Below are 15494 nucleotides of genomic sequence, written 5' to 3'. Positions count from 1 at the left end.
AGAGAGGAGGCAGTAAAGTAGAGATGCTTATCAATGGGGTAGAGGAATGTTCCTCATCTCAATTGTGTGGGGAGGAGTTCAAAGTCTTCATGTTTGGGGTTTTAACTAATCATCAGGCCTAAAATGTGCATTTAAATGGGCATTTGTGTTCAAGAAATGCAAAAATGGTTCTGTAGCAAACTGGTAAAATCTTATCAGTACATTTTAGGCTTAAGATATGAATTGGCCCCCAACAGCCAAGTATATGGCAACAAATTATAGGACTATGTCAACCTATCCAAGTGACCTTGCCTCTACAGGTTCAAAATTAAACTAAAGCCTTGAGGACATCAGTAAAATCTTAGAGGCTCCAACCTTTCCCCATTCTATCAAAAACAGAAACAAAGTTTCAGCTGCAGTTCAATTGGAAACACATGTTGTTATTGTGTGTTATTTCCCCATTTTACATCTCCAAAGGGTTCGGTAGACACTGACAAGAATGCCATGGATAGCTATAGAGCAGCCCACTGCTTCAGTAAAGAATGCCTTTTAATTATTTCCCACAAGGTTCAACACATTCAACACATGCAAAGAACTGACCAAGACTAAAATATTGTAACCTATAGACTAGGGTTTCTCAACCAGGGTTCCTCCAGGGATTGCTAGGCTTTCGCTGAGCAATAAAAACAAAATTCTGCCTCCCAAATGAGTTCCCACTGATACCATTGACCTTTTTAGCTATCTATAAAAGGGGGTAATTCTTCCCAATGACCACAAATGTAAGGGGCAATTTTCCCACTGACATCACACTAATGATGGTGTTGAAAAGGTTGAGAAAGGCTGCTGTAGAACATAGTATATGTACTGTGCATGGCAACAATTAACACAATCAGAGAGATCTATACACACTTTATTATTTACATGTTACTATAAATTCACTAGCACATACAATACAGTATTAACATTTAACAAAATGTTAACTACAAGTAATCAATACACATTTAAAAATTTACAAAATATCACAGTTTGGTTGTTCTATGGTAAGAAAATATACACACACTTCCCATTTAGTAAAAAAAAAAAAAAATAAGTGCACATTCCCCAGTTTCAGATGGGGTAGATGAGGAGACAGCACAGCAAAGGTCGGAAAAGGTGCAAAGCGTGTCTTGAGGTAGAGTTGAGACTCTATAAAGAACTCTAAGTGCGTGAGTCTACAGAATAAAAAAGGCAGCCAAATGTGTGAGACAATTTATGAAACAAAAACATAGAGAAAATGCAGATGCAATATACCTTGTGTTGCAGAAGGTTTGCTATATTAATGTTTTCAGATTACCTTAAAATGTGTACATTACAGAAAGGGAAAAAAATTACAGCTGTCAGTTCAGTACAACCCGCTTTTTTTTTCCATTAAACTTTACGAACAATATTAATTTGTCTGTATTTCACATGGATAGTGCAGCTGATATCCCTGGTAATAGCAGACAATGGAAATACTGGAGATAATATTGTAATTCTATTTACAGAATTTGGCCAAGCAAGCCCATAGAGCAAAATTACAGACCAAAATCGTGAGACTCAAACACATCACTTTGTTCAAGGTCGGATGAGCAGGAAACATTTTTCTTAAAGAATCCAACCTGTGCAAAAAAATAAAAAAAATAAAAGGAGTTAAAGCATGGGTGAGCCAACATTTCAAAGGTTAAAACACACTTGAACAGCTGCCCATACCAACCAGACTAGGGAAGCTAATTGGTTGGGATGGACAGCTTTTGCAGTTAAGTCTGTTATGCACTGTAAGACTAGTCATACATTGTAAGGCAAGCCATAGATAACTTGATTTTCTTTTCTTCCACTATGGATAGAAGGAAAGAAAATCGCTTGATTCCTCCATCAACACAGTTAGTGTTGATTGGGGAATGCCTCCTGTGGAGCAGTGTTCTGCTGGGGGGGGATCTGGCAGAACCTAGTAATTACTGCTAGTAGCTATAGCCACTGGCAGTAGACGAATGTAAAAAATTTGACAGGCTGGTTGTACCCAAGTAAACCAACGAATCAACTTGGGTATAATCATCCTGCCCATACATGGATCGAATCTCGGCTCGTCCCTGCTGATCTGGCTGAATTGCAATCCATGTATGGCCAGCTTTAGATTTCTCTCATTCAGCCCATGGACTGAACAAGATAAAATTCAATACATTCTCCATTCATGATAAACAGCGTGGATGGAGGCATTTGAGCTGATGGCTATAGTATTCTGACAGCCACAGCACCTGCAGCTTCCCGAATACCCAAACAGCGTTTGCATCTTATGGGATAGTGTTTCTCAAGCTTTTTTCAGTCAAGGCACCCTTTAAAATTATGGACAGTCTTGAGGTACCCCATTCTAAAATGTGTTCTAATAGTTTTATATAATGCAGCAGCATCCACACATGGACACCCAACGCTGGAGGTGATTTATTCTTCCAAATTATATACACTTTTGCACTCTGATCCTGACTAGTATTACAGTTTTTCTCTATCACTGAGCTAATGTGACCCCAGCACTGATGGAGAGGGGCAGGAGAGGGTCAAACAAGGATGCTGTGCAGGAAGCACACATCCTCCTTAACTGATGATGTCATTGGTTGTCAGGATGCTGGCAGCTAGAAGGGTGTAATGCTGCACAATGAGGACCTGTGGCTTTGTGAAATTAAAAGACAGGCTTCTTCCCCTCCGCTGGCTTGTATACAAGTTTTGGGCAACTTTTAGACATTTTGCCAAGGCACCCCTGAAGGACCCTCAAGGCACCTTGGTTGAGAAAGGCTGTTACAGGATGCAGTCACTATTCGGCCATTAATCCAGCTCAGTTTATTTTCAAATCTTCTTTTGTCAAGTGGCACAGGTGTGAGAAGTGTATGGCTAGCTTACGATATATACTGATGACCTGCAGTCAGTTGGTGAAAACACCATTAAAGGAATGCTACAATATTAGGATACAAAAGGAGAATAATGTTGTAATTAGAGTGCATCTTTAGACCAGAGGTCTCCAATGTTTGGCCTACAAGCCAAATACGGCCTGCTGCAAGATTGTATTAGGCCCTGTGATGCGAGAGAGCACTCTGGGGATTTAAATGTACTCTCATGTAAGGGGGAGGCTCTGATGAGGATTCTGATGCAAAAGGGGCTCTGATGAAAACTCATGTAAAAAGTGTCTCTGCTGGGAACTCTGATTAAGTGGGAACCAAAGTTTATTTGGAGTTTCTTTGCAAAATATCCCTTAGAAGAACAGAAAAAAACAAAGCAAATTACAAAAATCCAAGTAAAATGTATTCATTTAAACTTGATTCGTACATTTTTAAAACGGATTTTTTTTTCACCGAGCAAATCATTGCAAAATATATGATGTGCCCCTTATACTGAAAAGTTTGGAGACCCCTTCTCTGTACAAATGTTTTTGTATTCAGCTTTGGATAGAGAGTATAGAGTAGTTACTACCCTATCAGGTTTTTCTTTGCGTCTGTCTCTTTGGGGTTATTTCCCCTCACTTCCTGTGCAAGAGAACTGTGAAATTTTGGAAAAAAATTTTCAGTAAGATCTTGTTCACACTGGCGTATCACAGCACACCCCTGTGCAAGGGCTGTGTTCTCCACCAAGGGGATGCAGAGGTGTTTTGTGCATCTTCATGCAGGCAGTCCCACTCATGTCATTTGGGACACAGCATCTGCCCCCAACATGACAGCCGTGCAGGTGCACAGCCCCAAATGCAGACAGTGTTTATCTGGGGCTGTGCACCCGTGCCTGCATGCCTGTGAAATGTGGATGTGCAGGCGAGTCCGTGCAGCCTCTGCATCTCCATTGACTAACACAGGCTGCCTTGCATTGGGCCAAATACAAAATACTTATGTGCAATTCTAGAACATGTACATGATCTGTCTCAGTTACAGGGTTGATTTTCTTCTGGCTTGTGATGTGCAGATTGTGCTCTATAAACATACCTGCTTAGGTATTCTGCTAAATATATTTGCGGATTTCTTCTTTTCCATCTGTGTGAGAAGAATACAGAATCCATTTCATTAAAACATAATGGGTTCTGCTAGTTTTTAAATTGAAGATAGAGTTTAAAAAAGGTTTTAAAGTGTAACAGTGACCATGCTTTGGACATTTAAGTATTTACACATTCTGTACAAGCGGTAATGTCTGATTCCTGTGCGTTTATTTGAATGGTCTGCAAATTGTACTGGAATGCAGAAAAAGTAGGACATGCCAGTGGTATTACTAGAACCTTCAGGGCTCCAGTACAAAAAACCATGAAGGGCCCCCCCCTCGGCTGGAGCCATTCCCTTCGAGCCTAGTGGCGAAACGCCAGGGCCCAGTCGCAAGTGTGACCTTTGTGACCCTGGTAGTTCCGCGACTGGTGTCTTTTATTTTTGTTATTTTATTCTTTTATTTAATTTATTTCTGCAAAATATTTTTTAAATTATTCTTTACAATATATTTTATAAGCCCCGATGGGGCACAACCCTCAGTTGCTGTATAGAGCTTCCCTACAGTCACAGTCAAATATAGTAAACACAGTTTATGGGGGGGGGCAGCAGAGAAAGGCTGGATAGGAGGAGCGGCTGCATATAGAGGAACTGTCCTCTCTATGTTCCTCTCCATGTTCCTCCTGCAGCCGCTGAATGCCTGCTTCTCCTCCTCTCCCTCCTGCCGGCATTCAGCAGCTGCAGGAGTAACATGCAGAGCTTGATTCCTCTATATGCCACCCCCACTGTTCCTTCTATCCAGGCATACGGGGGGGGGGGGGGTAGTCACAGGTCCCCTGCAGCACCCCTGTAGGTACATTACTGGTACATGCACTACTTTTGAAAAACACACCACATCACATCTCTTGGTACTGTGGTATCATGCAATCTAGTGCTGCAAGTGCACTGTGATCTGCATTTGGGGTGCCGTTAGCAATGTGTTGTCACCCGCAGCAGATTGCGAGAGGAGAGCGTTTTCAATACAGTGCAGGAAATATGCACAGAACATGCTTTTCCCACACTGCGTTCTGCTGTGAACTGGCTCTCAATGAGCATTAAAGACCAAATTTAACTTTTGTCTAAAACGGATTGGAATTGTAGCCAAGTGCCCAGTAGGTTAAAAAAAGGGTGCAGTTTTCAAATGTATTGCTTAACCATTTCCATACCGGGCACTTTTACCCCCTTCCTGCCCAGGCCATTTTTCAGGTCTCAGCGCTCTCACACTTTGAATGACAATTGCGCGGTCATACAACACTGTACCCAAACTAAAATTTTATCATTTTCTTCACACAACTAGAGCTTTCTTTTGGTGGTATTTAATCACCACTGGGGGTTTTTATTTTTTGCTAAATTAACAAAAAAAGACCACAAACTTTGAAAAAAAAACAAAAACATTTTTCTGTTTCTGTTATAAAAGTTTAAAAATAAATAATTGTTCTTCATAAATTTAGGGCAAGATGTATTCTGCTACATGTCTTTGGTGAAAATAACCCAAATTAGGATGTATTTTTTAGTTTGTAGGAAAGTTATAGAGTTCACAAACTATGGTATAGATCCGAATATTGATCAATCCTGAAGTACTGATGGCCAATCTAATTTCTTGAGGTCCAAGAATATCAGAACAGTACAGATATCCCCCAAATGACCCCTTTTTGCAAAGTAGACAGTCCGACGTACTTCATAAGAGGCATGGCGAGTTTTTTGAAGTTGTAATTTTTTTTGTCATCATTTCTCGGAAAATGAAAAAATTTAAAATATTTTCACAATTATTTTTTTACATACTGTCACCAGTGCAGTACAGTGTCATCATATAACTGGCATGGTGGTGATCAGGGACATTGACTGGTAACAGTATGAAAAAAGAAAAAATATTTTTTTTCTATTTTAAATTTTTTATTACATTTGTTTTTCTTTCTTTTTTTTTTTTTTTTTAAGATCTTTTTTTCATATTTCACTTTGACCAAAGTAGTACAATGTTACCATAGTAACATTGTACTACTTTGGGGAAGTGATCAGTATTTTTTTTTTAAACACAATTTGCTTATAGCAAAGAATTACTTTGCTATAAGCAAGCATTTACCTGAATGACATCGATTCATTCGGGGCTTTTTTTTTTTTTTTTTTTTGTGCTTAGCTGTGATTTGGCCACGGCTAATCACATGACACAGCTGGGCCGTGATTGGCCCAGCTTGTGCATGTGATCGCTGTGACCATTCACAGATAGGCACACTAGTATACAATGGATGGCATGAATGAAGCCATCCATTGTATACAACTGTCATGTGACCTGCTGTGATTGGTCACAGCAGGTCACATGGTACCGGCAACGGGGCTGGTACTCAGATCTGTCATCGGCTGTGTCCGAGGTACACGGCCGGTGACAGATCGCGCCGCTGCGTGGCTCTGCAGGCGTGCAAACTGCGCATGCCTGGGAGGACGCCATATGGCATCCACCCAGAACGCTTAGGGATTTTGCCGGCCACCAAATGGCCAATGGCCAGGCGGCAAAAGGTTAATGTAGTCTCCATACCTGTAGGCCTTTTTGTGTTCCCAAACCTGGCTGATAAACAATATGGGCTTTTTTGGCCAGGCATTGGGTGCCACAAAAGGCCTAGAGACATAGAAACTACAAATAAGCAATATTTTTAAAAGCCATAAAGACATCTGGTGCGATCACCATTTACGTATGCCAGCATGAGCAGAGACAGGTACTCTTTACTGAGAGATCTAGGGTGTCTCTCACCTGTGCCCTCAAAAGCATCTAATCGCACAGAGATCGGTTTGATCAGAAGCTTTTAAAGCTGGTAACAGCTTGTAAACAACAAACTGACACTGGAAGTGACAAAGTGCTTGTTGCTACCAGTTTCATAGAGATGATGGGGGAACGGAAGTTCATCCTTCATCTCTATGGTGTGCTGGCCAACTGGAATGGGAAAACCCAGACAGCCGGCGTCAGTGGGAGGGGACCACCTTCCATCACCTGTAAAAACGGTCCAGTAGCTGTGTACCTGCTCATATCACTTTACAATAACCAGTTCCTGCCTGCCGTATTGTACGACAGTTGGGCGGGACTGCTCATTATGGGAAGATGTGATAGGATGTCCTGCCATTGTTGCCACCCATTCGCAACAATTGGTGACGAGTCTTGTCCCTTGCATCACCAAGCAGGGTAAAGAGCCAATGACTGCAGCTCTTTGCTTACATTTGTGACCTGCTGTGATTAGACACAGCCGATCACGTGGTAAGGACCAGTAACTCATGGTCACTGGCTTCTCCTCATACTCAGATCCTGAGTAGTGTAGTGCACAGTCAAGAGCACCTGTCACATCGCCCATCAGCAGTGTTACTGTCGCCCATCAGTGCCAATCTGTATACCTGTCGCCCGTCAGCAGTGCACCTGTCACCCATCAGTGCCCTTCAGCAGTGCACCTGTCACCCATCAGTGCCCTTCAGCAGTGCACCTGTCACCCATCAGTGCCCTTCAGCAGTGCACCTGTCACCCATCAGTGCCCTTCAGCAGTGCACCTGTCGCACATTTTTCAGAAATTTCTTATATTAATTTTTGCCCGACAATTTACTTCAGTTCATTGTGGAACAGACCTATATATTTGCCCAACAATATATTGCAAACAACTCCTGTTCATCCTATGCCCATCTCTTTGAATGGAGATGTCTCACAGTGGAGGAGATATTTTAAAATTAAATTATTTTAGGGCCTCACAAAAAACATGGGGCTTACCAAAAAAAAATGGACATGCTTACTGGCCCACCCAGTTCTGGAAAAGGAAAGCCGAGCTGCTGAAAGAAGTACTTGACCCCTTCCTCAAAGTTCATTTCTGCTGTGTACTTTAGTAAATAATTACTTCACAGTGCCTGCACCTACGGAGGTTAGCGAGGCTTGTTGTAAAGTCCATTCACAGCTTGTTAGTAATGTGTAAATACTTAGCCTAGGCACAGGATCACTTTAAGTTTCATCAGAACCTGTGATGAGCAAATCAATTAATTTATGAGGCTAACCATGGAATTGCATTTTTTCTGATTCACCCAACTAAGCAAGCAGATTTGTCCAATCAGCAAAGAGTCACACAATTCATTATAATTATAAGACTAATTACTTTCAAATCAGGCAAATCTGCATGCAAAAAAAAGAGAACAAAAAAAATCTGAGACTTGCCATTTCTGCTGATTAAATCCCTTACTGATCACAGCAGACCACCCATGGTCACTTACAATTTCCAGGTTCTCCTTGACTGCTGTCATTGGCTGCTCACTCGATGTCTTCTTTAAGCAACTGCTCAGCAGAAACGCCTGGAAGAGACATCAGGAAAGTTAGACAAAGACCAAAGCAGAGGCAAAGGTACCACAAAGCAGCTTAGATCAGCTCCTTGAAAAACTGAAAGGCAAGTCAAAGCAGCTCAAATGCAAGTCAATACGTCTCAGAAACCTTACTGCATTTGAATGCCTTCTGAAAGCCATTTAGTCTTAGTCTGATTGTACATTCATTTCACATTCCAATCCTACATTTTTATTTAAACTTTAGGATTTAAAAAATACTGAATATAATTTTTGAAAATAACATGCTTAAAGAACTCTGGGCAAAAAAAAAAAAAAAGTGGCCCATGCAGTTGAGCTGTGCAACTGCCGTTCTTCCCTCCAATTAGCTCTCAGAGCTCTCCTCACTAAGCTCTGCCGTGTGTAATTTCAGCTTTTCACCCCCTTTTTTCTGAACTCTCAGACAAACTTTATAAATTTTGGACTTGAATGGAATAGGTGTAGAGAATAGAACAGCAGATAAACAGGTTTTGTTTTATCTCTGTATATTACCTGATGCCAGTCACACCACTGGGTATATATATGGGTTTGCAACAACATTAATAACTGTCAAAAAAAAACAAAAAAAAAAAAACTGGAGGAGGTTAGATAATATACGTAATCTGGCTTCCTCCCGCAGTGCCTAAGCAAGGGTGATGTCATCTATCTTCCAGACAGATCCCAGAATATTGCGTAGGCCAAATCTTGCAAGAAGCTCCTGCACTGTGCTAGGAGTCTTGTGAGATTTAGGCTACCAAGCATTCCCATGGATCCTACTGGCAATCTTCATTGTACAAATGTAACAGATATTCACACAGCCACAACAAAAACGGTATTTTGTGTAATATGATCATTTCCTATTACTGTGACAATTAGTGACCATAATGCAGTTACAGTACCTGTTTGAGGTATTGAAAAAAAATACTGCCTTATGGCCACTAGATGACACTTCCGATCATAGGAAATAATCATATTATACAAAACATGGCAACGTTTGTTGGAGATATGCAAATATCTGTCACATTTGTAGAAGAAAGCTTCTATAGATAGACCCTTATGTATTATTGCTACTTATTAAGCTATAAGCATCTGATTTTTGCACATTCACTGGTAATGGTGAAATGATTGCATATTTTGATGTATTCTCCTATCTTATTAGCTTATACTTAACATAATGGATACACACTTGTTCTGTCCATATTGTGATCCATGTCCTCTGCTGTCCTTGCTTGTACTCCAGTTTGAGCTCTAATGGCTGTCTGTTGGATTTTTCAATTTGCTGAAATAAAAATAAAAACAAAAAAAAAAGTAATAAAAATAAGGTAAAGCACAACGGTCAGCAAAGGTTGCCCAGTAAATACAAGCCCTGACATTGCCTGTACTAAACCCCCGATTACAAATTCGATGGTAACAATTCTGTCTTTTTACATTGCGTACAGCAGTCCTTGTACATAATTTAGACCAGCCTGCAGCTGTCCAGATAACATAGCTTTGCCTATTAAAGTGTATTTATAGCCAAAACAGTTTAACGCAGTAGGGAAGGTTTAGATCCGCAGATAGGTTTGCGGTGTTGCTCTGCTGGGGAGATTTATTCTCTCTATTGTCATGCAGACCAATGAAAGTAATGGGATTTTTAAACATTTAGGCCGGCCACACATGGATTGAAATTTGGCTGGTTAAGCAGAGACTGGCCAAGATTCAATCCATGTATGGGCAGGCTAACTCTACCCAAGTCGAGGTCGGATTTTTTACATACTGTACGATTACGGTCAGCTGCTATATCTGCTCACAGTGATCATTGTGTTCTGCCAGAAGGGAAGGCTCCCCGCGTCCCCTTGCCCGCAGAAAACAATAGCTCTGTGGGAAGCATTCCCTCATCAACACTGACTGGTGTGGAGAAACACAGCCCACTGCACATGGAGTGAATGGACCCTAAGAATAGCCATCACCACATAAGTTTGTTCTCATTCAGCCCATTAGATTCCTCCATCCACAATAAACAGCTTGGATGGAGGAACCTCCCTCATTGTATTCTGGCAGCCACAGGACTCCGGGCTAAATGCCCAGACAGTGATTGAATCTGGCAAAATGTTCAGCCAATAGTTTACCATCTGACAATGGCATAATAATGAGGGGGCGGGCTCCCTAGGGTTGCTGTGGCCACCTAACAGTTTTTTTTTTGGATCTGCTTGGAGTGCCTCCAGTACTCATTCCCCAGCACTCCAGTCTTTATGCAGCAAGGGTCTGATCTGCCAGTAACTCAATCCTCAGCCTCTGAGCACTCAGATCTGCTTCCTCCGGTCCCCAGAACACAGGACCCTGATCGCTGGCTCAGGTTGTGGGCTTGTGTCAGGTGGGCTCATACACAGGTAGGCAGATGTGCTCACTCTGGTTGCCTCATGGCAAAAGAGGAAGTTCCACGGTCTGCAGCCCCAGAAACACAGCCTTTTTTTCTCCCTCTGTCTCCATAGGGTTAGTGTAGTTCAGTGGCTCATACGATGTCACAGCATGGCCCCCATTACAAACTCCTACAGTCCAATGGGGCCAGCATGCACGTCTATGGAGCTCCTTTGGCTTGTTTGCTCCCCATGCTGGCCAGAGGCAGACAGTGTTACCAAATTCAGCATGACTACATTGAGGGCACAGAGAGCAGCTGCAGCACAGTGTCCTAATTTGCTCTCTGGCTAGCCAAGCACCTGGCTACTGTCATTTTCTGTTTTAAATTTCACAGTTTTAAATTCTTGACGATCCATATACTTCTTATTGTATCGGTTTACAACTTTATGGATTAACCACTAGACAGAGCAAACACACATTTTGCAATCAATGTCGGCCACTGTCAACCCTTCTTGATAACTGTACAATTCAGCCACACTGGGAGTGCATTGTTTTCAGTGAATCTGCCCACCTATTGACATACACTTGCATTGTACATGTGGGCTATATGAGAGAAATCTAAAAGATTTCTCTATGTGTGCTAAACAACATGAATAGAGGAAGCTGTCCAAATACCTAAACAGTTGACTGCATTTGATAGGAGACACTATTCTGTACTTCTACTTCTGGACCTCTCTGCTGCCTTTGACACAGTGGACCTCCTCCTCAAAAAACTCCACTGCTTTGGTCTCCATGATTGTAGTCCTTGCTGGTTCTCATCCTTCTTATCGCACCGCACCATCAGTGTCACTTACAATTTTACTTCCTCCGCTCCTCTTCCTTTCGCTGTTGGGGTTCCCCAATGTTCTTTTCTTAGACCTCTCCTATTCTTGATATACACCTCCTCCCTGAGTCAGCCTCTCATGGCTTCCAATGCCACTTCTAAGCAGATGACATCCAAATCTTTCTACTCTCACTTCATCAGTCTCTTCGTGCATCACTAATTTATTAACAGACATATCAGCCTGCATCAGTGTCATTACTAGGGTTGGTGTCACCTGATGCTGTAAAACATGGTGTCACCCCCATAGAAATAGTGAGCAGGCAGGCTTTTATTGAAGAAGAGATATGCACTGTCTCTTCTGCAATCAAATGTCCACCTGTCTTCTTCAGCTCTGCAAGCTGAGCTGCAGACCGATCTACTTTAAGTAAGGGCTCTTTTGAGTAGGCAGCTAGGGGACGGTATATACAAGCAGCTGAGCTGTGGTTTTGAACCCCCCCTCTTCATGGCCAACCTGAACTGTAACACAATAGCTGGACAGAGCTGTATACATGCTGAGACTGGGACACATTAGTTGGCAGCTGTGGCATTTTTAACTCGGGGCACAGAGTTTGACATGCGATACTACCTGTCAAACTCATCCATTAAGCTTATTGGGGCCGCACCACAACCAGGAGGCGAAAGCTTGGCTCACAGTTCCGCAAAGTAGAAAAAAAACAAAACAAAACAAAAAAACACACAGCAGGTATTCAGGAGGCAGTAGTAGCACCTGCTGAACATCTGTCAGCCACTTTTCTGCTACCCTCTGAATAGTGATCCACCAAGAATCACTTCCAGAGTGACTAAGCAGTACTGCAGGTCTGGAAGAGCACTAAAAGAAAGAATCCCAAGCACATTACTTACCAAATTACCGCTTGCTGAATGCGTGCCCCATCTGTTGAGTCCTTAGTTCCTCTGCCTCCTAGAAGTGAAGCAGCTCCCCTTGTTAACACTCACGCCTCCCAAATGGCACCAGCAACATCACGTACAACGTGCACCAGGAGGTCCCACAGACCTCCAACAGTTTGTCCTACCCATCCCCTCCAATGGGTCCCACTCACCTCCAGTGTGTCGCACTGACTTCCAACAGCGTTGTCCGCCTACCTTTATCAGTACGTCCCAGCCACCTTTCCTGTACATGAAGGAGGTGTTGTGGTGTCGCCCAGCCCAATCTCTTCCGCACACGTCAGACGGCTGCTGGAAGGAGGAGAGAGCAGAGTCCACTCCTCCAGACGCTGTTCCAGTCACTGCTACGCGCTATGCTGTTCTGTAGCTGAATGACAGGGGTGACGGAGGCAGCATTACCACTGTCATTCAGGTACGGACAAGCTCCCAAAGCACCTCTCTGGAGGGTGTCACCTAGGTGCGGTCCACAGCCCCATAGTGACCCCACTGGCCTGGATGTCACACCACTTCCTCAAACTCAATCTATCCAATCCTGGCCACCATGTGCCTCTTCCCCTGACTTCTCTGTCAAGATTGATGGCACTCAATCTACCCATCCCTGCATGCCAAGATGCTAGATGTTATCCTGGACTCTGGACTATTCTTTAGCCCCACATCCAATCACTGTCCAAAGCTTACCACCTCGACCTCCAGAACATATATGCCCCTTCTTAACCAACAATACCACAAAGCTTCTAATTCACTCCCTGGTCATCTCTCCCCTTGACTACTACAACTCCCTCCACATTGGATTACCTCTACCTAGGCTATCCTCTCTTCACTCCATCATGAATGCTGCTGCCAGACTCATCCACCTTACCCACTGTTCAGTGTCTGCTACCCCTCTCTGCCAATCCCTCCACTGGTTTGCGCTCACCCATTGAATAAATTAAAAATACTACCAACAACTTACAAAGCCATCCACAACTCTGCCCCCAGCTAAATCACCAACCTAGTCTCAAAATATCAACCAAATCGCACTCTTCATTCCTTCTAAGACCTCCTGCTCTCTAGCTCCCTTGTCAATATCCTCCCATGCTTGCCTCCAGGACTTCTCCTGAGTCTCTCTCATCCTATGTATCTGTCTATTTTTAGGTGATCCCTGAAAACCATTCTCTTCAGAGAAGCCTATCCTGCCTCCACCTAACAGCTATCTCCACTTTCTCCATCAGCTCATCCCCCACATACTTTTTGTATCACTTGACCCTCCCTTTTAGACTGTAAGCTCTATGAGCAGGGCCCTCTGATTCCTACTGTATTAAAACTGTACTGTCTGCCCTCACAATGTAAAGTGCTGTGCAAACTGTTGGTGCTATTTAAATCCTGAATAATAATATTTATTAATAATGATTATTCTTATTATAAACAGGCAGCTACTGTTCGGCCAGCAATATTAAATGGACTCCTTTGATTTTTGAATTGTCATGTATGGTCAGCTATAGAAGGATGGGTAAAGCACAACCATTGTGTAGTACTACAAAACAGGAATCGGAGCCTGCCATCTAGCGGATCTCAACAACATGTGTACTTAAAAAAAAGAAAAAAAAAAAAGTGTACTACACATTGTTTTCAATTAAAAGTAGAACTAAAGATAAAACTTTTTTTTAGTTTTGGACAGAGTGGAGAGGGATTAGAAACCCTGTCAGTTTTTAGTGCGGTCTGTGCCCCCTTTAAAGGAGATTCATCCTCCCTATTTGTCCAGTTACCATTATCAATTGAAAGTGAAAGTAAAGAAAATCCCAAATTTTGGGTTGTCCCTAGAAAAGTAATAGGAGGAGAAATTGTCCTAGTTCTGGTGACCTGGGAAGGCCCAAGGAATTCCTCTAATTTGCAGGGATTTCCTCTTACGTCCTGTATCCCTGAAGGAATAGGGATTATAACCACAGTGACTTAATGGTTCGCACCTCCTCCTGTCAGTACTAGGGTCGTTGGTTTGAATTCCAACCATGGCACCACCTGCCTGGAGTTTGAATGTTCTCCCTGTGCCTGCGTGGGTTTCCTCCAGGTACTCCGGTCTCCTCCCACACTCCAAAGACATACTGATAGGCAATTGGCTCTTGTCTAAAATGGCCCTAGTATGTGTATGTATGAATGTGAGTTAGGAACATTAGATTGTACATCCCTTGAGGGTTAGGGACTGATGTGTATGTACAATATATATGTAAAGTGCTGTGTAAATTGATAGTGCTATAAAAGCACCTGAAATTAAAAAAAAAAAAAAAAAAAATATATATATATATATATATATATATATATATATATATATATATATATATATCCCCCGTGCTCGATCCAAAATTCATTAATAAAACAGTTTTTCCTATAGTTCTACTTTAAATATAAATGATAGAACAGACAGGCTTGCAACACAGGTCTACATATTGGCTCATTCAGCTGGCATAAAGCACACCATTGGAAGACACATACCTCTCCTTCAATAACTACTAATTACATACATATACACAAGAAACAATGCTAGTGATGAAACTACACCACAGGAAACTTACCACATGCATATTAACATGCCATTGAGTAATCATGTTGAAGGGGAGACAAAACTGTTCATTCTCACCGCTACAGGACAGTTCACTACTGCCCACAGACACAGTCATGGTGCTGCTGGTTACTGCTAGGTTTGCAGTACAAGGGCCCAATACCATGTAATTGTAATGTTCCACTTCCTGCATAAGCTCCAAAAACTGCAATACAAAATGCAAGCGTGGTTAGCAGAATTCTTCCACTGCCCCAGACAAGGGTCGCCACAGGGGCATACCTACAAGTGTAAAAAATAATAAAAAATATAACTGAAAAAAAAATTAAAATAAAAAATAAAAAAAACTACTTATACCAGTGGCGGAACTACCAGGGTTGCAAAGGTCGCACTTGTGACTGGGTCCTGGTGTTCTGCCATTGTGGGGGGGTCCCCAAGATAGCAAGAAGGGAATCCGCTGCAGGGCAGTAATTAAAGACCCCATGATGGGAGTAAAGGGCCCCGGGATCAGCGGGAAGGCCCCCGACCAGCAGTCAAGGTTTCTTGCACTGGAGCTCTAAAGGTTCTAGTT

The 15494-nt window shown here is 42.4% G+C and overlaps 1 protein-coding gene across 1 annotated transcript in view; it reads right to left on the bottom strand.

Moving 5' to 3' along the window:
* Positions 1-873: 873 nt before the first annotated feature.
* Positions 874-15494, bottom strand: part of SNX31 (sorting nexin 31) — a 78566-nt gene continuing 63945 nt past the window's right edge. Inside the window, exons 10-14 of the mRNA XM_089684642.1 lie at positions 14940-15131; positions 9478-9570; positions 8211-8288; positions 3954-4001; positions 874-1616 (exon numbers count right to left, since the gene is read on the bottom strand). Coding sequence (XP_089540768.1) covers positions 1533-1616; positions 3954-4001; positions 8211-8288; positions 9478-9570; positions 14940-15131 — 495 coding nt within the window. The 3' untranslated portion in view covers positions 874-1532. The remainder of the gene's footprint in view (positions 1617-3953; positions 4002-8210; positions 8289-9477; positions 9571-14939; positions 15132-15494) is intronic.

This window comes from Staurois parvus, unplaced genomic scaffold, assembly GCF_062004578.1.
Source record: "Staurois parvus isolate SC_StPar_1 unplaced genomic scaffold, SC_StPar_1.0 ptg000351l, whole genome shotgun sequence".
Lineage (NCBI taxonomy): Eukaryota > Metazoa > Chordata > Amphibia > Anura > Ranidae > Staurois > Staurois parvus.
Note: the sequence above shows the minus strand (reverse complement) of the source record. Positions and strands in the feature narration are given on the sequence as shown.